We start from the raw sequence: 27,857 nt of genomic DNA on the forward strand, positions 1-27,857 counted from the left end.
CAATAATACTTGTCCTCTGCTGGCCTATTGTATGGTAATCGCTGTTATAAAAATATAAATACCTGCAGGTCAAAATAACTTACTTTAACGTTTACAATAAATGTCAACTTTTGTTTTGTTTAATTGCCAAACTACGTAAACAAAAAGGCGATACACTACTTTCACTTGTCGGTCTCGCTCGATTAACTTTTATTACGTCAGAGTTTTTTGTTTTTTTTGTATATATATTTATCCTCGATTCAGAAATATCGAGTGCGCGACTTAAACATAGAGTAACATCAGTTACTTCGACCCAGCCTCTTATTGCCTGTGGCAGTTTGGGATATTATAAATTATAATTGCCCGATAATTATGCTGCTGATTAAGTGCTGGCTCAGCAGGAGTTCATTGGGGATTGAACCCACGACCTCATGTGTGGTGTAGCAAGTGTTCTTACCACTACACCACGTTGCCGGTTGGCACTATGTAAAAGGCGTTTTTTTTGATTTTTTTAAATTATTATTTTTTTAAATTTTTATTAATGTCACTTATGGTGACGTCATTAAAATGTTATGTTGGTACGATGTAGGATAAGGTTAACATGCAACCATCTGTGGTACATAAAATGTAGAAAACTATGCACAGCGGAAACTGATAAATGATAATAATTTTTAGGCGGTAATGACGTCATAACCCTTGTGAGCCACATTTTTATTGCCTCATTTCTTTTTTTTTTCTTTATTCACACCGTTTTTTTAAATATGGGATCATATATAGATGTTTTAATTAAGAACAAACATGTTATAAAACCCAGGTTAAGAAATAGGATAACAAATTAGCTGGGCCGATATGTGAGGTGCTTTAATTTTTTCCATCTCTTTTCTTCCAGTAACTTTATCAACATATTGGTCATACCTAACTTCTTTAAGGATAATTTGTTTGTCTTTATGTATTTTTTGGGTATATACAGATGTATATAGAGACATTAAATACTTGTAACCTTTTTGCCTTGCAAGATCCATTGATCTAAATAATATATTTTTGGTTTAGAAATAGTTGAATACTTAATAAATGTTATAAATTTTATTGCTTATTTCTTTTATATATATAATTTATATATATAATTTAAAAAGACTTAAACATAGAGTAACATCAGTTACTCCAAACCGAGTTTGAGTTGCCTTTGGCAGTTTAAGATATTATAGATTATAATTGCCCGATAATTTTGCTTCTGATTGAGTGCTGGCTCAGCAGGAGTTCATACTGTTTATAGCACCTTACACAAGGGCGCTACAGCATGAGATCAGTGGGGATTGAACCTACGACCTCATGTGTGGTGTAGCAAGTGTTCTTACCATTACACCATGCTGACGGTAAATTATAAATGGAACAAGTTATTTTTTACCTGTTTATAATTTCCCTTGCAATACCAAGCTGTTTATATTTATTTTGTACAACTAACAGTCTGCACATAAAATATTCAGAACTTCCAATTATTGAGTTGTATAAACCTTCGTAAACCAATTTGAAAAACTAGCAACAGCAAAAAGTTGATGTTTTTACAGTAATTCTACAAATTTTTTTTAAAGTAGTAAAAATGCATTTCAAAAATTAATTTAGTTTATGTTGATCAATTCTTAAAGAAAGACTTAAAAATAAAATTATTTAAGCTAAAAAGTTACTAATATATTATTTATATTTAACAGATAAGTATGTTGTATAATTTTTAATAATTTACCCTTTTAATTATATCCACCTCTGGATCTGGAATGTTTTGTACAAAGTTTTTTCCTTTGTAATCCGAAGTAAAGTTTACACCAATTGCTACAAGTTCAAGAGTGTCTTTATCAACAATTCCAATGCTTAATTCTTCGGGTAAGTGGGTCTTGATATAAAGTTATTTTTTAAGAGATTTGAAAAAAGAACACAAATTCATTTAAAAAGTATGTTTAAAATAGAAAATGATTAGTTAGTTTGGTGACCATGTGATAATACATTAGTAATCTATATTTAAAAGTTTATATATATAAACCCATAAATTACTATTGCACAATTATTTTTAGTTTGTTGTAGCCGTTAGTTAGTCTCAAACTTAAATGTTAAAATAACAAATTTTGACAATATATTACTTCAACAATTTGAGTTAACCTATCCAAATACACTTTCGAACTTTGACAGATTTGAGCTATTGGTTCTTTTCTTGCAAAATCATTTAAGATTAATTTTAGAACATCATTTTTATCTTCATTTGTTAATAATTTAACAATAAATTTCTGTCCATTTTTTGCTGCAAATCTGGCCTTCAACTCCATTCAAATGATATTTATACCTAAGTTATATCTGCATTTATTAAAAACTACCTAAAAATAAATAAATATCATTAGTATATATTTTGACTTAACATTAAATACTAACATAATAGCTGAAATACTATAAAACATTAAAGTTAACTAGAGTGGTTTCCTGTTAGTTGTAAAAGGAAGTTAGATGTTTAAGTTTGGTGGTAAAGTTTTTATGTCAATGTTACAGATGTTTTGCATGGTAACCAGACACTTCGGCCCCCAGACACTTCGGCCAAAATTTTTTTTCAAAACAGCGGGGATTTTGCATTTTAATTACCGCGAGAAATATTATTTTTGCGTAGTTATATACAGTTTTTTAGACAGTATTTGAAACAAAATAAGCAGTAAATTAATATTTTTTTAATAATAATGTGCAAGAACATGTTATCTTTCTTTTGCCGTGTCAATTTTTTAATTTTACAAACTAAAAACCTATAAAAAACTAATTTTGAAAGCACGCGCTTTTAGGTGACGGAGGACAATGCATAATGATATCTCGTATTTTGCCAAATAGTGCCGTCTTTCCAAACAATATTTGAAGAAAATAGAGCGTTAATTTTTAATTTTTTACACTGAAGAATGTGCATAAATATGTTATTAGTTATTGCCGGTGTTAATGTTTTTAAATTTATATACTAAAACACAAAGAATAAAATGTTTAAATAGTTGCCAAAAGATTCGTCCTGCAAAAAAACGGCGGGGAGTCAGTGATGAATTTCCCGTGTATAAAGTCATTGTAAGACCATATTTTACCGATATTCAAAATAAAATTTTGCATAAAGTACAGTATATATAAAAGTTTTCATTGGTTGTCACGTTAATGACATATGTTGGTTTTTGGAATATTTATTTTTTTTTTAATTTTTGTTTCAAAAACCTTTTTTTAAAACGAATTAAAGACGGGTGCTTTTGGCCTGCAAAAGTTTACGACTAATCGCTTTCGGCTCTTGCACATTATTATTAAAAAAAAATATTAATTTACTGCTTATTTTGTTTCAAATACTGTCTAAAAAAACTGTATATAACTACGCAAAAATAAAATTTCTCGCGGTAATTAAAATGCAAAATCCCCGTTGTTTTGAAAAAAAAAATTTGGCCGAAGTGTCTTGGCCGAAATGTCCGGGGGCCGAAGTGTCTGGCATTCGTTTTGCATAAGCCTTGTTTTGGCATAAAAGGTAGAATTTCAAATTTCAAATTAGCAAAAATAGTTTAAAAAAAAGATAAAAGTATTCATGCATTTGTTTAACGCTATATTTTAGTTTTAAAATTGTTGGGTTATAGCTAAGACATTTGTTTAATAGTAAACTACAGGCAAATTTAATAATGTTTTGCTTTTTGGCTTTTATTTAAAGTTTTACTATACGTATATATTTTTTGTTAAACTTGGCCTATTTTACTTATTTAATAAAGGCAATAATCTTAGTAAATAAAAATATAGAAAGCATTTTTTTATTGGATATCAAAAATATTTAAAAAAATTTGGCAAAATAACAAAATTTTACTATTTTTTTTTTACATTATAGATTTCACTATTTATTTAAAACAAAAAAAAATTGATAAAATCAATGGAAATTTGCCACATTGTAAACATTATAAAATGTTGGATTTCTTAACAGCTTAATATAAAAAAACTAAAGATTATCATTAGACTTTACTACAATTACAACACTGCTAAAATAATTAATTGCAAAAATTAAAAAATATTAAAGCTTGAATTAGTATAGGTAGATTTAGTACAAGTAGGTATATAAAAATACTAATTAGGTAGTCATGGTGATAAGGAAAAAAATGTTTACAATTCATATGTAAACTTGATATCGGTATCTTTCAACTTTTCCTTGCATTTTTCGTCAATAATTCTAGATTGTTCTTCAGATAAATGATTTTTCCAGTCACCCACATCACCTGAATTGTAACATTTTGTTAAGGGATTTATTTAAACAACGAAAATCACTTTATTAATTTAAATTGTTAAAGACAACAACTGGTATGTTATTTATTTTAACATCTTCTAGGCAAAAGGGTAAAGGTATACAGTTTTAAATTTTTTTATAAAAGCAGTATTACGTTATTTATTTTCTTTTAATGTAACTATGAGATTAAATGATGACTATTTTATAACATATTAAAAAAGTTTTCAATTTTTACAAAGTCCAATGTCGACATTTTTATATGAAGGTTTCTATAATAAAAACAATTAAATAAATGTAACCTTTTCTAAAAAACTTTATCATTTTCTCTCCAGAAGAAGCACTTTTCTGCATTTGTCCAAACGAAGTGATTTCCACAACTTCTTTTAACCCTTCTTCAGAAATATCAACATTTAAAAACTTTGCAACTTTTTGAATCTCTTTTGCTGGGTCCTAAAAAATGCCATATATATATTTTTTTGTATAAATCTTTATTCTCTATGTAAAAGCATGACCTAAACATAGACTAACATCAGTTACCCCAACCCAGTCTCGAGTAGCTTTCGGCAGTTTGGGATTTTATAAATTATAAGTGCCCGATAATTATGTTGCTGATTCAGTGCTGGCTCAGCAGGAGTTTAAACTGTTTATAGCGCCTTACTCAAGGGTGCTACAGCATAAGAGCAGCGGGGATTGAACCCAGAATTTTATGGTGGTGTAGCAAGTGTTTTTACCACTACCTCATGCTGCCGGCATAATAAATAAAAAATGTTTAATTTACAACATTATTTTTTAAATTAATCAATTTATTTATTTACCCGTTTAATATCCTCAAAATAGATAAACAACACATTGTCATCATTTCTATAAGGATACCATGATAGAATATGATCCATATACCCTTCTCCTAATTTTGAAGTTCTCACTCTGCCTAAAAAAAACAAGTGTATATTCCTTTAAATTTCATGCAATTTAAAACAATGGTCATTAGAGTAAAATTAACGGTAACAAAAAGTTATTCTGCAGTAGGGCTGTAAAATTATTCTTATTAATTATTATATAAAGCATTTTATGGGGTTAATCAAAGTAAATTTAAATTGAAGTTACAATTTTTTTGATTTTCTTTTACTACCTTCCATAACAGACTTAAAGAATTCATCAAAATCTTGAGGATGATCTTTAAGAAATTCTGCATTCATTTGCAATGGACTCTGTTTCATCATATTGTACAAGGATATAAGTTGGTCCTTTGGGTTTCTTATTGTGTAAATAATCTAAAAAAAAAGTTTAAAAAATAAAAAAAAGCTAAATTAACCTTTATTTATTGCAATTAAAATAGAAATGTGAATTAAAGAGTTTAAAAAGGGCATAGTTATTATTTTTTATGTGTGTCACATAATCGTTACTACACCAATTTTAGTAAAATTTTACTTTGGTCTTTTTTAATTTCTCCATGTTTAGTAAGTCAGCTGGTAAGTGGGTTGCTAAGACCCTTCGTTTCCATGGAAACTTGTCCAGTAATTCATATTTGACCGCTATAAAAAATAGATATTAATATTAAAATATTAGAGGGATAAAAAAGATATAAAGTTGTTGAAAACAAAACCGCTAAAAACTTTTAATATATTTGCTAAATCAGATTTTAATTACATGTTCCAGTTTCTAGGTAGATATGAGGCATTCCCATTGCTTTAGTTATATTTAAAAGCTCAGCATCTCCATAGAACAATAAATTTCGAACAATATTCCGTAGCCAAGTAGTGCCTTTAAAATATTGTATATATATATAAAAATTTTATGTTAACCTTATATTTTTATAACTACTTAATGGTTATTCACATATTGTTGTTTTTCTTGGTTTAACAGCTAAACAAAATAAAGAAATATAATTTTCAAAACCTGTTTTTGGAAAGGATGCTACGATAACATCATCTTCCCAGGGTTTCCATTCATTTTTCGCAAAATCGATCATTTTTGGTGAAAATCCAGGCATAAGTCGATGGCCTTCATACTCTTCGAAATTGGGATTTGTAAATTGTTGTACAAAATAATCTATAAATTCTTTATAATCAGGTCTTTTGTCTTCAGGAACATGGTCGAAAACCTCTTTAATCCATTTGTTCATCATAACAGAAGGATCCATGTTTATATTTAATAACTTTTAAAATATCTACTCTATACAGTGTTACTAGAATATAGTAAAAATTATAATCAGTTTTAAACTTTACCTATTTATAATCTACTATATAGCGACAGACACTTTGCTAGACTTCATGCTTACCGAGTTGAAATATTTAACTCCCTTTTTGGAATTTTTTAAAAGAACGGACTTAATATAGTAATCTGTTTCTGTTTGAAAGTATTGTGCGAATTTGCAATGGGTTGAGTAAGCCATGAATAAGCTAAAAACGGTAGCTGATTTTAAATAATATTCTTATGCAATAGTTCGCAATCAATTCCACGCGCAGAACTTTACGTTTAAGCGAATAGTCAAGGGTCTATGTAATAGTTTGTTTAACTAAAGAAGCTATCGATTTATTATCACGCGATAGTTTACGCCACGTTTAAAGTTATACGTATTCAAATACAGTCTACTAGGTAACAGGTCGTTTAATAAGTCCTGTATTTGATTAAGTTTCTCCTAAAATCATGCTGACTTGCGATTTTAGCATGCTAACGTAAAGGTCACTAAATAAACATCCAAATTACACGGTGACTTGGTTTGTAAACAAGCGCTATTTGGCGTTTTGAGAAATTCATTTCATTACTTTTTTGTTCATTACTAGAACGCTTACTTACAGTCCTAAGCAGACTCGTGTTTAGTTAAAAGTCTATTATGTTTTTCTTACTGTTCCATAACATTGACTAACAATATGGCAGGATTTTGTATTACTTTTTAAAGTTTAAATTATTAACCTAAAGTTTTTCCACTATTTGCCTGTTAAATACACGAAACATGGTATTGAAGAGCACAATTAGATTAGGTTATGTAACACTTCATAGAATAAAAACATATTAAATAATATTATAGAGCACATTTTTATTAGGTTATGTAACATATAATAAACAAAAACATATTAAATTGTATTAAAGGGCACAATTAGATTAGGTTATGTAACATTTAATAGAATAAAAACGGCAAAAGGGCTATAATGTTAAAATGTATACACCCTAACTAGGTAAAAATAATAGGTTGAATTAAATAATCTAAAAAGATTACAAATGTTTAAAAATAATTTGAAGAAAGAGTATAAAAATGTTAAAGTTTAAATTAATACAAATACATATTGCAAAGTCATTTTAAAATCATTACAGTTTATATGTAAACTTGATATCAGTATCTTTCAACTTTTCCTCGCATTTTTCATCAATAATTCTAGATTGTTCTTCAGATAAATGATTTTTCCAGTCACCTACATCACCTGAATTATAATATTTTGTGGTTTAAGTGTTTACATAAAAGCCAGTTGTTGCAGCCTAAACTAGTAGCTTCTATCAGCCTAGCTTACTGTTATTTTAAATAATAAAAAAGTTGGTAAGTTTTTTAAGTATTAGTTTGGTAAAGGATATATTTTAAATAGTAATTAAGTTAAGCAATATCTTTACTTTTATTTAAACTTGTTTAAACTCATGTAGTATATATACATAGAAATGTTTCAAGCTTTGTTGAGTAGTTCTAGTTAAAAATTTTAAAATGCTGAAGTCACCTTTTCTGAAAAACTTCATCACTTTCAAAATAGTGGCAGCACTTATCTGCATTTGTCCAAATGAAGTAATTTCTACAACTTGCTTTAACCCTTCTTCAGAAATATCAACATTTAAAAACTTTGCAACTTTTTGAATCTCTTTGGCTGGGTCCTAAGAAACCAATGTTTCATAAATTTAAATACAGTTGTTGTCATTTTTATTATAAAAGAAATACAACTACACACTTGATGTGCAAATAAATTGATTTATTTACCCGTTTAATATCCTCAAAATAAATAAACAACACATTGTCATCATTTCTATATGGATACCAAGATAGGATATGATCCATATACCCTTCCCCTAATTTTGAACCTCTAACTCTGCCTAAAGAGTTATTTAAACTGTTACATAGCCTACAGTAATTAATTGTTTCTTATAAAACAATATCAATAACCTTTATAAGGCAGGGGTGGCAAGTTAAATTGAAATTTCTTCTAAAATTTTGTAATACCTTCCAAAGCAGCTTTGAAGAATTCATCAAATTCCAATGGGTGGTCCTTTAGTATTTCAGGATTTTTAGCATATGGAGCATCTTTCATCATGTTGTACAAGGATATAAGTTGGTCCTTTGGGTTTCTTATTGTATATATAATCTATAAATAAATAGTCTTAATTTAAAGTTTTTTGGCCCCAAATTAAACAGAGTAATGCAATAAATACCATTCTAGGGTACTTATATGTAAAATTTTGTAGTGCCTTATTTTAATTTATAAGAACAATATTATTGTTGCAATAAAAAGATGACAAAATTAGTTTTATAAATTAAAGCAGGTTCAAAAATTTATAAATATACCTTTGTCTTTTTCAATTTTTTCATGTTCAGTAAATCAGCTTGTAAGTGGGTTCCTAAGACTCTGCGTTTCCATGGAAACTTGTCCAGTAACTCAAATTTTAAAACTTAAAAAACAAAAAAGGATATTTAAAATAGATAAAAGTATATCTTTAATTAAAATTATAGCATACAAATATATTTAGTAAAGTTTAATAAAAATTAAGTTACTTGTTCCAGTTTCCAAGTAGATATGAGGCATTGCCATTGATTTTGTGATGCTCAATAGCTTAGCATCACCGTAAAATAATAAATTTCGAACAATATTTCGAAGCCAAGTAGTTCCTAAAAATATATATACACAACATGGTTAAATATTTAATAAAATGTTGCTTTAAAAATATTTTAATTTTTTTATATTGATTTGAAAAAAAACGGCAACGTGGTGTAGTGGTAAGAACACTTGCTACACCACACATGAGGTCGTGGGTTCAATCCCCACTAATCTCATGCTGTAGCGCCTTTGAGTAAGGCACTATAAACGGTATAAACTCCTGCTCAGCCAGCACTTAATCAGCAGTATAATTATTGGGCAATTATAATCTATAATACCCCAAACTGCCACAGGCAACTCGAGACTGGGTCGGAGTAACTGATGTTACTCTATGTTTAAGTCGCGCATTCGACTTTCCCACATCAAGGATAAAGATAAATACAAAAAAAAAAAAATTATTGAAAAGCTACTGGGTATTTTTACAGCTTATCTAAAATAAAATTTACCCTTTTTAAGGCTGGGGTTAACTTGCATTAAAATGAATAAATTTATTAAAAAATATTGATACCATTTAAGCCATTATTAATTTTAATTGCTAGAATTGTTTTTTATTAAACCTGTTTTTGGATAGGAAGCTATTATGACATCATCTTGCCAGGGCTCCCATTTATTTTTCACAAAATCGATCATTTCTGGTGAGAAAGCAGGCATTAAGCGAACCCCTTCATATTCTCTAAGGTCAGGATCAAAAAATTGCTTTGCGAAGTAATTTTCATACTCAGTTAGATCGGGTCTTTGGTCTTCTGGAATGTGGTGAAAAACATCTCTTATCCATTGTTTAATCATAGCAGAAGGATCCATGTTTAAAGTGTATGAATCTATATACAGTATATATAATCTAATAAAAAATATAGTTTAACAACTTTACGCTTAAAGAAAATAGTTATATTATTTTATATAGTTTCTAGGTCAAGTCTAAGAATGTACATGCTTAAACGGTTAACTAGAATTTTGCGGTCAACTGCTAAAGAAAATGTCGTCTTTGGTTTACCAAAAAGCATTCACGAGAACCTTTACACATTTGATACAATAGTCAACCTCACGCAGTGTAGTGTTACAAACCTTAGGTTTATCTTTGTATTAAGCCTACAGAAATCACTAGCAGCCTTTTAAAAGGTGCTTGTTACATTTTGCTACGTTAACGAATGCATAAAACTGTCCTAAAACGTCGTTTTAGTTGTTTTCGCTTTTATGTTAAAAAACATGAACACGCGACGCGTTCACTGGATCCTTAAAGCTGTTAACAAGGTAATTTCAAGTGAAACAGCAATATTCACGACCTAATGCTATGAATGCAAACAAAACTGTGTATTTGTGCTTAATTTAATTGACTTAAATACGTTGATATTGGTATAAACGACGCTCAACGTCCAAAAAGCGGGTGTCGTATATCGGTAAACCTAAACAAAATCAAGAATTCTCCAAAATTGCGCCCGTTTAGCTCTATTCATTATTTATGTTGACTCATTTTTATATAATACGCCTTTTATTTACATGCTGCTCAAGTCTAACTGTTTAACCATTTGGTGGATTTTAAGCCAATGGATGTGTACTTACTCCCCTTTAGAAAATTTCTTGGAAAGTTTACAATTCCATTGCCTAAAGCTACTGACTTGATTTAATGCCAAATATTTTTAGTAAAGTTCAAGTTTTATGTTTGAACGCCCATCACAAGGCACAATAAACGCTTTTCTTTCGCTGAATGGCGTAAAATTCAAGGGTACAAAATCGTTGCAAAGCAGTTTTTAGCCACAGCTTTTGTAAAAGTCATGGTGGCCAATTGAAAGTGTTAAAAATTAAGTTTAAGTTATAATCGATAATTTAATATTTTAAATAGATTCTTAGTGCTAAAAAATTTGCGGAAAAGAATTTTTACTTGATATTATTAAAATTCAACATTAGTCCACGATTAACTTTATTTAAAGATTTTTTGTAAAATTGTAAATTTGTTTTTAAACCAATTATCATATTTTAAAAGATATATCAAAGTTTTACAGCTTTTTATCACACGCTAGACGGTGTAAAAGAGCCATTTTGAATTTTGCGCGACCATTAAATAAACATTTAACGTTTAATATAAAACAAACGTTGTGTGCCTACTATGAAGTTCAATTAATTATTAAACAGGTATTAAAAACAACAAATGAATATATAAGAATATTCGTATAGGTTTTTATATGAAAGATAATTAACAATAAAACAAGTTTTTTTTAATTTAAAAACGAACAAAATATTGCTTTTTAAAACGTATTCGAGTAGTCGTGGTATGAGCTCTCTCGTTTTAGGAGAGCTACGAAATTACGAATTTCCGGTCTTGTAAGAAAAAGGCAAGCTGTGTTGTTGCATCACTAGCCTAAGCTAGGCTTACATTAGCAGTCAGCCTTTTGTTAACCGAGTCTGGAAATATTTCTGAGACAAATACAGTTATTTTGCAGCAGTTTGCCTAACGAGCAGTCGTGCAGAAACTTTGCGTTAATTTTCAGCGCGTTGGCTAGTTGTTGTTTTAACAAGAAATGCTAAGTTTTAATGTTGTTTAAAGTGTTAAAAAGTTAGAAAAATATAAACACCGCCATTGGCAGTTTTCGCTTCGCAGCCATTTTAAAATTTTGTGTTTTTTTGCTTAGATTTTTAACGCTGTAAACTCGATATAAAAGTGCTAATTTTTGTCATCTTATCTGTGTGTTATTTTGTGCTTTAATGGACAAGTACAGTATGGATTTCTGCTTTGTCCCAAGCCCGTCTGGTAGCGACGATTCTGGACTTGGTCTCTCTCCGCGCTCCGTAAATAGTGCGCTGGAAAGTCCCAATTACGTCATCAGTAACGTTACAGGATTTCGAGAAAAAGAAGAACAACGTTTCGGCTCATGGGGAAATGACTTTAATAATTCGAAGGGGAATTTTATCGCCACCGATTTAGTTCCACAGTCAATATTAGTTCCGAATATTGCAACAAACTTTTTAAAAGATCAGACGAGAAAGACCAACAAAGGACAGAGAAAGAGAAACACAGCTGTAGAACACAGGTTAGTTAATTATTTAAATAAAGTATATTTAATATATCGCTTGTGGTTAGTGAATCAATATTAATTAAACATTATTTAATTTAAAGTTGCAATTAACTATTGTTAACAATACAGTTTCTGTTTAAATAAATTGATCTTTGTACTTTACTATAGTCTGGAGGGTTGGTTCTTATATGCAAATTTCCCTAGCAACAACTACCTTATTGTTTAGTTGCGAAAAATGTTGAAGATCGATGTCATATGTTTACAATTTATATATTAGTGAATATATGTTCTTTTTATATTTAAATTTTAGCGAGAAATTGAAAAAGTGCTTGGAACCTAAAACGGGGAACAAAAAACCACGTCAAACTTCTTCGAAAAAAAAAAATAAGATGGAGCGAAATAGAAGCCATGACGCTAGAATGAAAGGTGGGTTAAAAAGAAAAAATTTAAAAGAAATATTAGAAAAATTTTTTAAAACTAATGCTTTAATTTATTCTTTCTAGCATACCCCGGTGTTAGACCAAAAACTGTAAGAGAACAGCTTCAGGCACTTCGCGAAAGCAAGGTAATCTTTTTTTTAATTATTTAAAATAAATTTTCAGTTTAAAAAATGATTTAGACTTATAAAAATAATTTTTTTTTTGTGAAGAATTTGAGCTCATCTCATCAACCACCACAACATCAACAACAACAACAACAACGCCCACAACAGCAGCGACAAACCCAAAACTTTAACCCTGTTTACTCCTTTCAGCCCCAGTTGAACCCTATCTCATATCAAACCCCAAATTTGACCCAAGCACCTGAGGTGCCCTCTGACATGCTGTCCTGTTTTGGGGACGCAGATATTCCCCAAATGTCCCCTGTTTTGGTAAACTCAATTCTTAACGAATCTGAGCCCCAGTCTCCCTGTTTTTCAACCCAAAGTACTTGTTACTCAACCCCCTACACCCCAGATTACCAGAGCTCTTCAATCTCTGGTTTTTCACCCAGTAATTCCCCTGCTTCATCGTTTACCCCGGTTTTGAGTGACTTTACAACAATTGATAACATGGGCACATTTAGCTGTGAAAACACCGGCATTTATACAAGTAGGAATAATTAAAAAATATAAAAAGTAACTTTGTATAAATTTTTACAGCAAATTGCTTAATTTTTGTATTTTTTTGAGCAAATATTTTATATGTTTACAAGTAGATTTTAAATTATTTGAATAAAAATTCAAATTTATGGTTAATTTGAATTTTAGATTTGCCGATGGCAAATGATCCGATTTATTCGACTTGCCAGACCACTCTAAACCAACCTACCTACTTGGGTAGGTGTTATTAACTTTGTAGGAAAAATAAAAATTAAATTGTTAACTTTTTTGCTGCCTTAACTTGCAGAAAGTATCTAAAAAAAACAAAATTACTGAAAATGTAAAGTTTGAATTTTGATTTTTACCAATTTTTCTAGAAAATGACAATATTTGGGACTGTGTGCTGAAAGGTGATAATATTCAGTTGGAAAACCTGCTGACTAGTCAATTTTTTGATCAAGCCCAAATTAACAGCAGAGATGAATATGGAATGGTAAGAATTTATTTAAAATTGTCAATAAAATTGAACTTAGGAATTTTGAAATTTGAAATTTTTTATTAATCATAACTATTTGTATTTAAATGTACAAGGTAATTTTTTTGAAAAGGAAATCAATCTTGTTTTAGCAAAAAATTCACTTATTAAGTGGAATTAATAGGCACCTGGTTTAGTGTCATTAAATGAATAAGTTCTAAAAATACTTTGAAATTTTTGAGCCACGATTATGAAGTATCACATGGTTTAAATGTGTTTACATTAAAGTCGGTTTTAGATTATTTTGAATTTGACATTTCACGAGAAATGGATTTGTTTATGTAAGTTTTGATATTGTTATGATTAAAAAACATGCTTCTTGTTTGGTTTAGCTAAAGTTAAGGCAACAAATCATGTAAGAATTTATTAATGTTATGGCTTAAGCTTGAAATTTCAGATTGCTTTTATGTTTATCCTAAATTTTAAGTTCTAATATTGATATTATGATAAACTTTATATTTTGTTTGGGTTAAAAAGTTGACTGGTGTTATTGTTTAGTTTAAAATCGACTTTAAGTTTGTTTAGGTTACGTAACCCCGCCCCGAAATATATAGGTGTGTTGCTGATGTTTATTTTAATATCTTGAATTTTACTGAAAAATGATTCTTAATATGGTATAGGGACACATTAATGTTATATTTGTTTAGGCAATTGTTATTTTTTGTATACAAATCTTAAGATTTTATTTATTGATAGTTAGTGTTATTATAATATCAGATTATAAATAAATTTCTTTTTAAGATATAATTTTTGTTGATGTGGTATATTTATTATTTTATTATATTTAAATTTTGACATATTTTGAAGGTCAGGTTCTTTCAGCCAATATGTTGCAAAATGTAATATTGGCATCAAATAAAATGTCAGTTGACCCAATTATTTGGCCATAATTTTCTATATTTAGGTTTAGGCTAATAATTATCAGTAATTAAGACATTTTAATTGGTGTTTTTAGTAAAATAATGATGACATAATGTTTGTCATAATTTCAATATTTTTTTAAGGCTTATTATACCGTTTGTGGTTTGATATTTATAAAAATAAAATATCCTGAATTTAACCCGAATAAAGATCACCAACCTTGTTTAGAAAAAATTCTAAATTTGTCCAAATTTCATAATTCATCTAATAATTTCAAAATACCATTACCAGGAAATAAAATTTAAAATTAGGCACCTTATAAAAAAATTTACAGACAGCATTTATTAACCCACAATAAAATAACAAAATCCTATAAATACCTAAAGTACTTTTTCAATATCATATTTCAGACAGGTATTATTATTAATATTACCAAATTGTATAGCCACCCGTTGGTCTATCTATTGTTAAACATATATCTATAAGTAAGAAGATATGTTTATTTTCAATTCTTTACAATTGTGTATTAAACAGACTTTAATAAAATATGTTACTTGTTGAATATTAGATTTTAAAATAGTTTTTACATAATTATCAAACTTTGATAAATTGCATTTTTTATTGCTTGTTATTAGCTAATAGTTTAAAAATAGTAATTACAAATCTTTAAATTTGGTATTTTTGTGGAATTTGAAACGGAAACGTAGAAATTTACGTCAGTTGCGTTCTGACTACGTCACAATTCAAATCATTGTTACGCACTACACCGGAAAGGCAAAAAAATCGGAATTTTTTTGCGATTTTTTTGCTTTTTTTTTAAACCAATCAAAATTAAGGAATTATTTTTCGTTTTATGACGACATAAATTAACTTTGTGATCTAAAAATGGTCACGTTTTCAGGAAGATCGTGTTTTGTCAAATGCAATCTTAAACCCTTAAACGGTCAGCTTTGCAGACAGTCGCGTACTAATTAATTATTACGTCACAATGATCGTGTATTGTCGCGTTGATGTCGTCACAAATATGCTCTTAACGGAGTTGCGTATTTCTAGAAATGAAAAAATTTATATTTTTTAAAATTACCGGAATTATATTTTTGCGTTTTTTATAATTTTTTTTTTAGCTTTTATTTTTACAAGTTATTTGCAGTTATATATTTAGAATTACTGTGGTGTATTTCCCCCTGCTTTATATTTGGAATTTAATATATTAAGTTCTATTTTAATTCTTGCTGTTTTGAGGTTTTTGTTTTTTTAGTAAAATGTGTTTGTTTTTTTTTTTGTTTTTTTTTTATATATAGAAGTTCTAAAAGATTGAAAAAAATATTTATTTTTAGATAAATCTTGATATAATGTTTTACTATAAGCTATTAATTTCGTATTTTATTAGATTTATAGTTTTATTTTTAATAGTTAAAAGCCCACCACCTTATAGTCAGGATTTTAATTGTTGTAATATGGTCGCGACTCTCAACCAATATTTGCGCACGATAATTTACCCGCGCACTAAAAACTGCAATTTTATTTATTTTGTAATCCTAGGAATTGGACATACATACATATGTATCGTCTTATAATCTCTATTATATATATAAATACATTATACATCAATATTCTTTAACAATTTGAAGTTAAAAAATATTTTTGATTTTTTTTCCAGACTCCACTTTTGTATGCTGCTAAATCGGGAAACATAAACGGGATTAATATCTTGCTTAACTTTGGCGCCGATGCGACTATGACGTCACAACAAGAAGGAAATGTCTTCCACGTGGCCGCGGACAACGCGAACACAATTGTAAGTTGATAATGACGTCATAATATATTTTTTTTAATTTTTAAAATAAAAAAAAAATTTTTCATTTTAAAATTTTTTTTTTTAATTAATTAATTTTTTTTGTTTTTAGCAACATTTGTTACATCATCTCCAACCTCAGATTGGAAACAAGTTGATCAACGAAATAAAACTAGGAGGTAAAAGAAATTAAAATTTACTGGTTTCACGGGGTTTTAAGTTCAAGATATTTAACGGTTGACTTCGTCACAAAAGTCTGAGCAACCACACCTGAGTTGCTCGCAACCAAAAGTACCTGAGGGTAAAAATACCACAAAAAACGGAAATTTTTGAGCATTTTTATCAAGATCTAAAATAAATAAAAAGTTTGTCGGGATTTTTTAAAACACTTTTTGCGGCAATCTAAAAGTTTGAAGTGGTTTTAAAAATAATTTAAAAATTTTAAGTCGTGTTTTTGAGCGAATTTTTATCTTAGAAAATTATCTAAAAACGGAAAATCAAAACTGGTTGAAATTATTTTAGGTCACACTCCATTGCACGTTGCGACAGAAAAAGGCAATCCTGTCTCTGTGACGTCATTGTTATCACGTGGTGCTCCACTTAACATACAGGTGAGTCAAAATATCTGTTTTTGTGTCGTGTAATAATTATTATACTTGTTTTTTTTAATTAAACGCATGGCTTTACTGCATTAAGTCCTGGGTTCGATCTTCACTGCTTCCATGCTGTAGCGCTCTTAAGTAAGATGCTATAAACGGTATAAACTCCTGCTGAGCCAGCACTTAATCAGCAGCAATATTATCGGGCAATTATAATCTATATAATATCCTAAACTGCCAAAGTCAACCTGAGACTGGGTCGGAGTAACTGATGTTATTCTATGTTCAGATCGTAAAGTCGACCTTTCCATATCAAAAATAAAAAAATATATATTTTTAATTAAAGGAGCACCAGAACGGGTGGACGCCATTACACATCGCCGTGAAAAAATGCGACATTGCTGTCCTGCAAAGATTGCTTGGTCACATCGCAAATTTTCGCGGCACGAGTTTCTACAACGAAGTGATCAACCAAACAACTTGTAATGAAAACACAGCTCTTCATTTTGCCGCAGGTAAATTTTATTTTTTATTTTTCATAAAAACTATTTTGTCTGGTATGGTATTGATTTTGAAAGAAATAGGTTTAACAACGCAAGGGTATGGTTTGATTTCCATTTCTGTAATGTCGTAGCACTCTTAAGCGCTATAAACGATCTTTTATTAAAAAATCTATCTCTTTTTTCATTTGCGCACTAAAATTTACATTTTGTTGAATTGTTTTGAACCCGTGTGTGTTTTGCTATACCCTTAACATATTCTTGAACAGAAAGAATTGTAATCTTAGTAATTTAATACTGACGTAAAAATGTAACGGATATCAAATTGTATTTACAACTTAACCACCTTTAAAAATATAGCAGTTGGTTTTGTAGTATGTAAAACAGTTTGTAAATAGAAAAATTATATAAAAGAGTTTTTAAAATATATGTACTGCCGTTCCAATACTTTTTGTTTTTTAAGTATGTCATTTTTATAATTAAATTTTTAATTAAGTTTCTGTCTATAGTTGACCTAACATCAACTTACTTTATAATATTGTAAATCAAACATAAAGGTAGTTAGAACGTGGTTAAACATTAACCTTATACTAGGAAAACTTGCTTGTGCAAATATTGTTATCAGACAAAAACATAGTTGGTTGAACAACAGAGTTAATTATTACCAGGTTCCTGGAACTTAATGTTTGAGTAATGTCGTAATTAAATTCTTTGATAAAATCAACATTGATAAAAACAAGTTTAATAACAAGATGTTATGCAACAGTTTTTTTATTGGCGCAATATACAATGACATTTAAACATGCTACGCACCTAATAAAATTTACTATACCCAGCATACATAAGTCAATAAATAGAAAAAAAATAACGGAATTGGGTGAATATATATCAAAATTGTTAGAAAATACTTGCAAAATTAGTAAAATTTTGCAAATGATCTTCTAATGTCTAATATTATACCCCTATTGTATTTTTATTTTTAAATTACTTTTTTTAGAGCAACAAACAGTGAAAGAAAGTGACAAAATAATCAAGGAAAAGATCATCAAGTTGTTGCTGGATAGTGGAGCAGACGTTTGTAAGAAAAACAACGAGAATCGAACTCCTTTCAATCTTCTACCACAAGGTCACTCTCATGTAAGTAGTTTGTTTATATCTCCTCAGGACAAATGATGAAATTTAATATTATGCGTTTTAATACGACTTTTAATACCTTGAATTAATCCATTTATAATAAAATAAAGAGCTTTAAAATTCGACAAAATATGCTCCATGTCGTTATCAAGTAAAAATCAGTTAAATTTAATGATAAAACTTGCAATTTAAAACATAAAAGAGCATAAAATCACTTGAATTTAGATTTTTACGAATAAATTTACATTTTTGGATAAAAAATTAATTTTTTTTTTAATTTTTAGTTGCACGAGATTTTGCGCCCCAATCGTCGTCGAACGAGTTCGGTCTCCAATTTGGTTCCCGGTTCCTTCCCGGAGAACTTTGAGTCGCTTCCGGTCACACTTTCTGGTGACCGGATCTTGACTCGATCCTTTTATTCGGAATAAATTTCTGTTATACAGAACTAATTGTGAAGATAAAGTAACTCGAATCACTTTTCTCCCCCTATATTGACGTCATAAATTTTTGATGACGTCACGTTTAAAAAAATTCAAAAATTTGGCGAAACCTTTTTGATTTATAAAATCACAACTTTTTCTAAAATTTTACCACGTCATCAAATTATGACGTCATTCGGGGGTGAAATATGCGGAGAGTTCGCTTCACAATCTCTTTAGTATTCTTCCGCGAAGATTTATTTAACTTGCGTCAAATTTTTTTGGCGCTCGTGAAAAATTTAAAGTTTGCCTATTATTTTGGCATCTATTCTAATGTTGTATTTTATTCAGTTATTTTGCTTATACATAAAAAAAAAAACAAAAAAAAAAGCTTTGTGTATATATAAAAACAAAACAGAAAAAATAAAAAAAAATGTACATAGTTATTAAGTGGTGTTTTTTGTACAGCATGTATAAACTATTTTAAATTTTTTGCCCTTTTTACTGCATTTAAAATACCCCAAACATTAAATTTGGTTTAAAATTAATATAATTGACTATAAATTTTGGTTAAAAGGCACAAATATAGAAAAAAGTATCTAAAATTATTGCTCGCAAAATAATTAAATCAATCGCGTGATTTTTATGGAAATTTTATTAATATTTCAACAAGCAATTTTGGGTCCAAAGTCGTGCAATTGAATTGCAGTGAGAACTAGATTAAACCACATCGTGATTTTGCAAAAAAGGTCTTTTGTATTGCTCGGCTGGTTCTCGCCTTACCTTGAAAAACAACATGAGTAGGTGTGAATATAACCTTACGAAATCGTTAGAGCGAATCAGTCTTTTGTGTTGTTAGGCTACAGCTAATAATAAAGTTTAACGGTTTTATTGAAAACTTTCAACCTTGGCATTCTTATTTTATTTGATTTTAAATTTCCTATAAAAGAAAATTTATTGTGATAAACAACATTCCATAGTTTAAATTGTGTAAAAACAGCTGCTAAAGTTATATTTTAACAAAAAAAGACTAATTCTGCATTTTGAAATTTTACAAACTCAATTTTATGGTTTAATTTATAATTATTCTAAATTTAATTATACTTTTATAGTGTTTTGACTAAGTTGCCAAACCCAATTTTAAATACGTTATATCCAATATTTGAAAAGCTTTTTAACCTATCCATGGTTTTATAAGTTTTTCGTAATTTGTTGGTAAATTAGGCTAAATATAAATAAGTTTTAGGCATATTAATTAATCTAAGAAATATATCAGCTTTTTGGTATACTATTTATATACCGAGATCTATGTACAATGGTTTTATTTTATTCAACCAATGGTAGCTTTCAAATTTAATAATGTCTAGACACAAGCGTCCTTTTATTTTTTTAAACGTGTTTTGGAATAAGGAACAAATACAAAAACTAATTATTAAATTGTGATCAATTTTGAATTAAGTAAAACTATTTTGTGCAAAAAGTCACAAATTAGAAAAGCCAACATTTTAAGGTTTTAAAAGATGTTTTAAACCAAGTAATACAAAACATTCCTAAAATGTTAACGTTCAGATACAGTTTAAAAGATACTTATTGTAAAAATGTAATTTGGCTTGTTAATATGAAGTAACATCACGACCAGTTTAAATTTAAAATTAATTAATTCTTTTCAGTAATTAAATTTGATACAGAGTTACTATTATAGTCCCGTTATAGAAATCAAAACATTAATTACAGTTTAATTAAGCCACAGTAAGTTGTACGGATTAATAATTAATGATATAATTCTTTAACAGTATTGTATGCTTTATATAAACATTATCTAAACATCCAAATTCTTTCATAATTAAATAGTTTAAATACTGGTTTATAAATTTATAACTGAAAACATTATTTTTAAGATTTTTCTAAATGGAATTGCTTTAGTTAAAGTTGCATTTAGGGCACATAAGTACAGAAATTAAACTTTAAAAAAGAAAAATACAAATATCAAACACTGAAAGGTTGAAAGGTAACTACAACAAACAAGTTTCATATTACTGAGTATTAATTATACGTAAAACAAAAGGTTTCTGTGACGTTCCATTTCTCATTATGACGTAACGTAGGGGAGGTTAAACTTTTTTGAGTTTGAACCAAAATTGTGCAATGTGTTTTACATACAAGATTTATTTTAGTTTCACAACATTTTTGGAAGTTTTAACTAATTGCACAACAGAATTATATTCATATTGCGCTTTAGCATCATCTAGCGATTAATTAATGTATTACTGGGTTACCACTTGCAAAGTCGGGTCATGGTTTGACACCAAAAGGTTTCGGGATCAAGCCCCACCAAAACAACATTGTTTTCACTTGAGCCCGGCGTTCGCGGATAGCTCAAACATGTTACAATAGCACACCTTTATCCAATAAAAACAATAATATATACACATTTTGCAACGTTTAAGGTAAATTTGCATGGCAAAAATACAACTTTAAGTTATATAAACTGTTATCTTGAATTTTAAATTCAAGTTAAACTTTGTTTGTTTAAGTTTGTCCAATTTATCTGGTGCTATATCTTAAAGTTGGGGTGTTCGGAAGTGAAATCGGATTTTTGGGGGTTCTGTTGGTCCGGTACGACTCCAAGTGGTCCTGTCAAAATTGGTTTAATATTCTTTATATAATGTGGGTTTAAAATTGGTTTATTATTCTTTTAAAGCATTCAATACAGGTTTTTGTTATTTTTAAGATTGATATTTACAAACTATTAAAACTAACATTACACAAAAAATATAGAAAGAGCGCAAAGGTCAGTACTATCACCTATACAAAATCAATTTTACTTGGGTTTGGTGACCATGCCATAACATACTTAAAATCTTTATGTAAACATTAATACTTTTGGCATGTTTTAAATCATTAAATTGATTTTGTCATTTTTTTTCGTTGCATTGTTGTAATATTAATTGTATATCGTATTTATTATTTACTTTTATCAATGTGCGAAAAACCAAAATAAAATATAAAAAAAAAATAAAAAAGACTTACAATAATAACGTCAAATGACGGTCTCGTATCGGGTACTTCCCCCCAGCATGCAAGGAGTAGTTGATAAACTTGTGACGTCATACCTAAACTTCGTTTCATTCGATAACCCGACTTGATTTTCTTTAAAAGATTGGGGGCGAAACATTCTATAAAAAATTAAAGTTTGCTGTTACAAATTTGAACTAATTGGAGCATAATTACGACGATATTTTTTCTTATTTTAGCTTAAATTTTTTTAAGTTTAAAAAAGTGCGAATTGAAGAACTAGTTCCTTGGAAAACTGTTTTTTGCAAAGCCCTCCTTTTATATAACTGAAAACCAGATTACCGAAAATGAACCCGAAAATCGAAATTTTGTAATTTTAAAAACTTGAAATTTATAAAAGAAAATTTGCCGAAGTTTTGTAAAAAATTTGCAAGTTAAAAACTGCAAAAAAAACAAATCCTGCAAACTGCAATGTGCACTATTTGGCATTAAAATCATTTGCATATAACCTGCATACGGTCGTTCCCCTTTTGTGAAAAGTTCATGAACCGTGACGGCGAACGACCAGACGTCAGATTTGGCGGTAAAACGGTTCTCGGTAAAGCCCTCTAGCGCCATCCAGTTGAACATTAGTCTTGAAAACGGCCTGTCATCTAAAAATCAATTTTAACAAATTAATTAAAATAAAATTCACTATACAATAAATACAACTAAATTTCTATTATTTTAAAATATTTAATTGTAAATGGAGAAAAACAACCCTTTTTGGTAAATATATCTGGTCGTAATGAATTAAAAAGAAACTAGATTTTATATTGGTGTACATTTAAACGTTAATGTTAATATAAATAGCATTTAACGACTTAGTTTTTAGGAATTCAAGTGCAGTATAATGATTGTGGCAATATAATTTTATGTTCTATTTTGGGAAAACATATGTGATAATGGCTATTAAACAAGATGATATGCAGAAAATTTATAACTTTCATATTCTGTAAACCCAAAAAAAAACATAATAAAAGAAATTAAATTATTTTAAAAGCTTTGTTTTTAACAAAAAAATTAGTTACCGTTTTTGACGAAATAATTTTGATTCTCATCTAGTTTTTTAACGAATCCAAACCCAGATAATTTGCAAGTTAGTTCTCGGTTTAGTAGAACATTACATGCTCTGACATTACGGTGTACATAACCATTGTCAGATACAAATTTTAATGCTTTCGCAATCTGTAAAAATACTTTTAATTTAAATCCAATTCAGTATTTAAACGTCTAAAATTGATTTTTTAATATTGTTTAAAAATTTACATAAAAATCTTATATTTTAAATAAAAATACATTAGTTTAATTAATTAATTAATATTTTAAAACTTAAAATTGAAATACTTGTTCAGCAAATTTCATTATTTGAGAAAAGGCAATTTCATAATCTTCATAGCCGAATAAATAGGCTAAAAGATCTTTTTTTTCAGCGTATTGTAATATTATACAGAATGGACTTAAAGATATCTAAAAAAGTAATAATAATACAATTAACATTAAAACATATTTATGTAAAAATATAGATTAAATATAATTGTTTTTTTTAACAGTTTTTTTTTATTTATCCATTTTTATTGAAAGTGGGTTTAAAGTAAATGTACTTTTAATAACAATATATTTTTATTAAACCCACGTACAGCTGACTTTATATTTATTTAATATTGCACCTACGCTATAGTAAATCAATATTTAAAGGTGTCATAATTATTACAAGTATCGCATATTATTTTTAATATACAGGTAATAATAAAGTTTTATTACGATTATTCAACGTCACTAATACCACATATGACGTAAGTAATAACTTACTGTGCCTAATATTTTGACAATATTGTTGTGTTGTAATTTTGTGAGTGCTGTCGCCTCAGCAGTTAAACTTCTTTTCAGTTCCAGGCTTGTAGAGTCTCGTTGTTGTTTAATTACAACCTCGGTTGGGTGGGATCGCATGGTACCTAAATAATGTCGTCTTTTAATTGGTTTATACTAATTTATTTTTGATATTAAAAATCTAACTTTACAAGGCTTATTAAAAGTAAACTTCCAAAGCCTAACTTCATTATTTAAGTGTAGTATTAGTAGGATTTTATATTTCTACCGAGTGTATCTTATTATACAAGTATTATATTACTCAAATAAATGTTGTTTTCGAAAGTATAACTATTTTTAAGGTTTACGGTTTGGGAATTAAAAACTCATACTAATTCTTTAATAATGACATTTTTATAAATTTATTTATTGCCCTTAAACGACAACATTTAAACTTTAATTTAAGTTTAAATGTTTTTCTTTGATTGTATAAATCCCACGTTTGAAAGTTTACACATCTTTAACTAAACCAAGTTTTTGTTTAATTAGTGATTGTGCGGTCTTTTAGCTGACGGCATTATAGTTTGTCTAGTTTACTTAACTAGGATAAGTCAAGTGCTGGCGGCATTTTGCAAAAGAACTGTTTACATATATAGGCTTATGAGTATTAAGCAGCCTTTGAAACATATTGTGTGCATTTTAAATGACAAACATTAAGTTTTCAAACAAGGGTGCATATGTTTAAAAACTTTCAAGCCAACACTTTACTATATGAGGTCCTAAGTTTGATCCCCACTGCTCTTATTCTGTAGCGCCTTTAGTAGGGCGCTATAAAAGGGTAAAACTACTGCTAAGCTAACACCTAATCCGCAGTTTAATTATCTAGCAATTATATTTTATAACATCCCAAGCTTCCAAAAGCAACTTGAGACTAGGCTGGGGTAACAAATTTTATTCTATGTTTAGGCTGTGAAATCGATCTTCTTACAAAAAAACACTGCATCACAGTTAACACTATACAATAATGGATTAATAGTACTTACGCAAATGTTGTATTGAAAATTTAAATTACCAAGCCATATGTTGCTGGGGTTATCTACATTTCCTGATAATTTTTCATGGCATTGTACAGAAGATTGCTTGATCTCCCAGCAGTTGGGTAAAGGCTCGTATTCCATTTCTTGTTTTTCTTTGGGGCAGAATGTCGTCAATCTCATATCGATATCAGGGTGATCTTTAAAGTAAAGCAATGGGTTAAACTTTAAACAACTGTATGAAAAACAGATTAAAATTAAAAATAACTTTTTGTTTTTGTACAGTTAATTTTTTTACAATCAATTTTGATACACATTTGTTAAAAATGGGGGCTTAGTTAGTAAATTGGACACCACAACTTAAGATTTAAGGTTCAATTCCCACTGATTCAACGTCTTAACGAACATGCTTTTATATTTAAGTAATATACACTTAAGAAAATATGAAAAAAATAAGAGTTTTTACTTGAGTAATGTTCAACCAATCCAGTAAGCGAGGCAAAATTAACGTTTGGTTCGACGTAATAATTTCCATTATGATCAAATAGAATCTCACAATGAACTACTTTGCATTCATTTCTCTCCCATACCAACATTGAAAGTCGGTATTCCATTGCTGGCAAATTTTAATATTTGTTTTTACATTTGTTTGCTTGTCAAGGTGTAAAATATTTGAAATATATTTATATTATTTATGGTCTCGTACTTTGAATTTTATTGAGGTTTGGTAGTTAAATGCCCGATTTACAGACGAGCGACATTTTAATCTATTTTGCAGGTTACCATTAAATTGTACTAATCGATAGCCCGCACTTTCAACTAATATTACTTTGCTATAATTTACCCGCGCACCACAAATGGCAGTTTTGATTATTTTGTAGATCCATAAATTGGACATATACAAATGTATATTTACAAAGCCTTATTATAAAAAGGTGATGCCAAAAATATATAGTTTGATAAACCGGTCATGGCGTCGGACTACGAGCCGAAAGGTTTTGGGTTCAAGCCGCACCAACGTCACATTATTCGTCCTTGAGCCCGGCGTTTACGGATAGCTTGAACACGACCTAAACTGCACACCATTACCCGATAAAAATATGAAAAACCTATCTCTTTAAGGTGACATGAAAAAAAAAGATTAAAATAAGGCTTAGTTAATAATTTCCCGTTTTAATAATCCTTTGAACTTCTTACGCCATTGTTGGATTACAAATACTTATTGTCTATTGTGGTGTAAACAATATAAATATATTGATGACGTCACTTACCCTTTACGTCATTCTTGGTGTTGATTGGTCCATCTCTTATCAGAAAGGTGCCTTGATTTTCACCATTTTCGTTCAACAATTGCTCGGCTTCATTTCTTGATATTTGCCCGAAATACCAACTAAAAATTTAAATAAAAATTATGCCCGAAATACCAACTAAAAATTGAATAAAAATTATGCCCAAAATACCAACTAAAAATTTAAATAAAAATTATGCCCGAAATACCAACTAAAAATTGAATAAAAATTATGCCCAAAATACCAACTAAAAATTGAATAAAAATTCCATTTATGTCTTAATCAATAGTTTTTGATTATAGTTTGTTTCATATTAAGTGTAAATTAAAGAAATGTCTTATTAAAATTGAAAAATAAGGAACTTTTATAGAGTTAAATTGCTAAGCTATGTAGAAAATCAATTTATAAAACTGCATATAATTGATTCTCATAAAAGCATAAAGTTTTTTCTACACCAACGCATTTTAAAATTCACTTCCTTCTATATAACTTTTAGTTTTTGCGTGACAATATCAATATATACATTATAATTATAATTTGTATGTAAAAATAGATTAAAAATTAGATTTAAATACTTACGGAAAATTTTCAAGTTTCTGCAGTTCGGGCCTTTTCTTAATCGTTCCAAATTGTGAATACATTTATTTGATTAAATACTAACTAACTAATCTGACATTTTTTGTGCTAAATTTCTAAAAAAAAATTTTGCTTGGCAAATCAATAACAGAATGTTAATGCTTGGGGTTTAATATGTATATTAACCAAATGTAGAAGGATCAATGTTTGCTTATGTATTGTTGAAAGGTTATAAAATACAAATCACAAAGGGCACGACTTTTGCTTATTTTATTATATAAAAAGCTTTCCATTTAAATGTAAATTTTGCACTTAAAAAGCCTGGTTCTTATCTAAAAAATTGAATTGCATTACGCTTACTTATTGTCTACACTTATCGAGTTATATTTAGTTTTTTGCATTCAATTTTTGCTGTATTTTCTAGTTTATTGTAAATATAAAACAATAATATTTCGTATAATCATTTTCTATGGTTCTATACAACGTTGCTTAAAAATGATTTAAAATAACAGCAGCATTTTATACAACACAACATAAACTTCAGAATAATATAAATACACTATTTTTTAGTTAATTGCTTTGATTTTTAGCTAACATTATTACACCTAATAGTAGAAATTCCTAATTTTTATTAGTTTTTGAATTTGAAATGTTATTAAATTTAAAATAATTTATTACTTGGCACATTTCATCTGCCTCGCTCTAACCTAAATGTTTGGTTAATAATTATTAACAGTAGGCTTGTGTATTTAAGATATGATATAGACATTTTATCATAACACGGTTTGGCTTCAAAAATATGACGTCATAACGTTGCGAAACTACCTAACTATGACGTCATAGGTTGCTTTTTCGAGTTCAAAATATACGCGCCAAAAATAAATTTTGTAATTGACTTTTATGGGTTTGTAACGAAAAAAAACAGTTTTAGGCCTGTTTTGCAACGTTTTTAGATTGTTCTAAAATTGTAATCAACATTTATGATAAATATAAATAAAGTTATGACACTTTATTAAAAGAAGGACTAAAATAACGTTTTGTAGCAAATTTATTACTAAAAGAATGTGTTATATAACTTT

The 27,857-nt window shown here is 28.6% G+C and overlaps 5 protein-coding genes across 5 annotated transcripts; 1 reads left to right on the forward strand and 4 right to left on the reverse strand.

Moving 5' to 3' along the window:
• Positions 1-794: 794 nt before the first annotated feature.
• On the reverse strand, positions 795-2,291 carry LOC145750959 (uncharacterized). Its single transcript, XM_082567029.1, has 4 exons — positions 2,109-2,291; positions 1,718-1,864; positions 1,385-1,512; positions 795-1,005 (listed from the first exon to the last, which is right to left on the reverse strand). The coding sequence occupies exons 1-4, from the start codon at positions 2,289-2,291 to the stop codon at positions 795-797; spliced, it is 669 nt and encodes a 222-aa protein (XP_082423155.1).
• A 1,613-nt stretch (positions 2,292-3,904) lies between these two features.
• On the reverse strand, positions 3,905-6,406 carry LOC145750511 (sulfotransferase 1C3-like). Its single transcript, XM_082566564.1, has 7 exons — positions 6,131-6,406; positions 5,882-5,995; positions 5,663-5,766; positions 5,364-5,505; positions 5,050-5,162; positions 4,534-4,684; positions 3,905-4,226 (listed from the first exon to the last, which is right to left on the reverse strand). The coding sequence occupies exons 1-7, from the start codon at positions 6,372-6,374 to the stop codon at positions 4,114-4,116; spliced, it is 981 nt and encodes a 326-aa protein (XP_082422690.1). The 5' UTR covers positions 6,375-6,406; the 3' UTR covers positions 3,905-4,113.
• A 1,134-nt stretch (positions 6,407-7,540) lies between these two features.
• LOC145750960 (sulfotransferase 1C3-like) lies at positions 7,541-9,885 on the reverse strand. The gene is made up of 7 exons (XM_082567030.1): positions 9,642-9,885; positions 8,982-9,095; positions 8,775-8,878; positions 8,433-8,574; positions 8,193-8,305; positions 7,939-8,089; positions 7,541-7,653 (listed from the first exon to the last, which is right to left on the reverse strand). The coding sequence occupies exons 1-7, from the start codon at positions 9,883-9,885 to the stop codon at positions 7,541-7,543; spliced, it is 981 nt and encodes a 326-aa protein (XP_082423156.1).
• Positions 9,886-11,712: 1,827 nt separating this feature from the next.
• On the forward strand, positions 11,713-19,734 carry LOC145750326 (uncharacterized). Its single transcript, XM_082566328.1, has 12 exons — positions 11,713-12,107; positions 12,403-12,518; positions 12,596-12,657; positions 12,742-13,183; positions 13,342-13,410; positions 13,551-13,666; positions 16,230-16,367; positions 16,477-16,543; positions 16,887-16,975; positions 17,310-17,478; positions 18,461-18,600; positions 18,882-19,734. The coding sequence occupies exons 1-12, from the start codon at positions 11,782-11,784 to the stop codon at positions 19,023-19,025; spliced, it is 1,878 nt and encodes a 625-aa protein (XP_082422454.1). The 5' UTR covers positions 11,713-11,781; the 3' UTR covers positions 19,026-19,734.
• Positions 19,735-20,506: 772 nt separating this feature from the next.
• Positions 20,507-26,896, reverse strand: LOC145750666 (proto-oncogene tyrosine-protein kinase LCK-like). The gene is made up of 10 exons (XM_082566744.1): positions 26,782-26,896; positions 26,185-26,303; positions 25,380-25,529; positions 24,952-25,113; positions 23,883-24,025; positions 23,418-23,540; positions 23,102-23,258; positions 22,541-22,684; positions 22,047-22,192; positions 20,507-21,650 (listed from the first exon to the last, which is right to left on the reverse strand). The coding sequence occupies exons 1-10, from the start codon at positions 26,841-26,843 to the stop codon at positions 21,561-21,563; spliced, it is 1,296 nt and encodes a 431-aa protein (XP_082422870.1). The 5' UTR covers positions 26,844-26,896; the 3' UTR covers positions 20,507-21,560.
• Between the last annotated feature and the right edge of the window lie 961 nt (positions 26,897-27,857).

Source organism: Corella eumyota, chromosome 4, assembly GCF_963082875.1.
Source record: "Corella eumyota chromosome 4, kaCorEumy4.1, whole genome shotgun sequence".
Classification (NCBI taxonomy): Eukaryota; Metazoa; Chordata; class Ascidiacea; order Phlebobranchia; family Corellidae; genus Corella; species Corella eumyota.

Coding starts and splice junctions, on each gene's coding strand:
- LOC145750959 (XM_082567029.1), bottom strand. CDS start 2,291: ATGGAGTTGAAGGCCAGATTTGCAGCAAAAAATGGACAGAAATTTATT. Junction 1,513..1,717: donor AGGTGGATATAATTAAAAGG/GTAAATTATTAA, acceptor TGCTGTTGCTAG/TTTTTCAAATTGGTTTACGA. Junction 1,006..1,384: donor GCAAGGGAAATTATAAACAG/GTAAAAAATAAC, acceptor TATATTATTTAG/ATCAATGGATCTTGCAAGGC.
- LOC145750511 (XM_082566564.1), bottom strand. CDS start 6,374: ATGGATCCTTCTGTTATGATGAACAAATGGATTAAAGAGGTTTTCGAC. Junction 5,767..5,881: donor CTACCTAGAAACTGGAACAT/GTAATTAAAATC, acceptor TATTTTTTATAG/CGGTCAAATATGAATTACTG. Junction 5,506..5,662: donor AGAAATTAAAAAAGACCAAA/GTAAAATTTTAC, acceptor CTTTTTTTTTAG/ATTATTTACACAATAAGAAA.
- LOC145750960 (XM_082567030.1), bottom strand. CDS start 9,885: ATGGATCCTTCTGCTATGATTAAACAATGGATAAGAGATGTTTTTCAC. Junction 9,096..9,641: donor AGCTTCCTATCCAAAAACAG/GTTTAATAAAAA, acceptor ATATATTTTTAG/GAACTACTTGGCTTCGAAAT. Junction 8,879..8,981: donor CTACTTGGAAACTGGAACAA/GTAACTTAATTT, acceptor TTGTTTTTTAAG/TTTTAAAATTTGAGTTACTG.
- LOC145750326 (XM_082566328.1), top strand. CDS start 11,782: ATGGACAAGTACAGTATGGATTTCTGCTTTGTCCCAAGCCCGTCTGGT. Junction 12,658..12,741: donor AGGCACTTCGCGAAAGCAAG/GTAATCTTTTTT, acceptor TTTTTTGTGAAG/AATTTGAGCTCATCTCATCA. Junction 13,667..16,229: donor GCAGAGATGAATATGGAATG/GTAAGAATTTAT, acceptor TTTTTTTTCCAG/ACTCCACTTTTGTATGCTGC.
- LOC145750666 (XM_082566744.1), bottom strand. CDS start 26,843: ATGTATTCACAATTTGGAACGATTAAGAAAAGGCCCGAACTGCAGAAA. Junction 24,026..24,951: donor CCCCAGCAACATATGGCTTG/GTAATTTAAATT, acceptor GACATTATTTAG/GTACCATGCGATCCCACCCA. Junction 23,541..23,882: donor TTGTCAAAATATTAGGCACA/GTAAGTTATTAC, acceptor TTACTTTTTTAG/ATATCTTTAAGTCCATTCTG.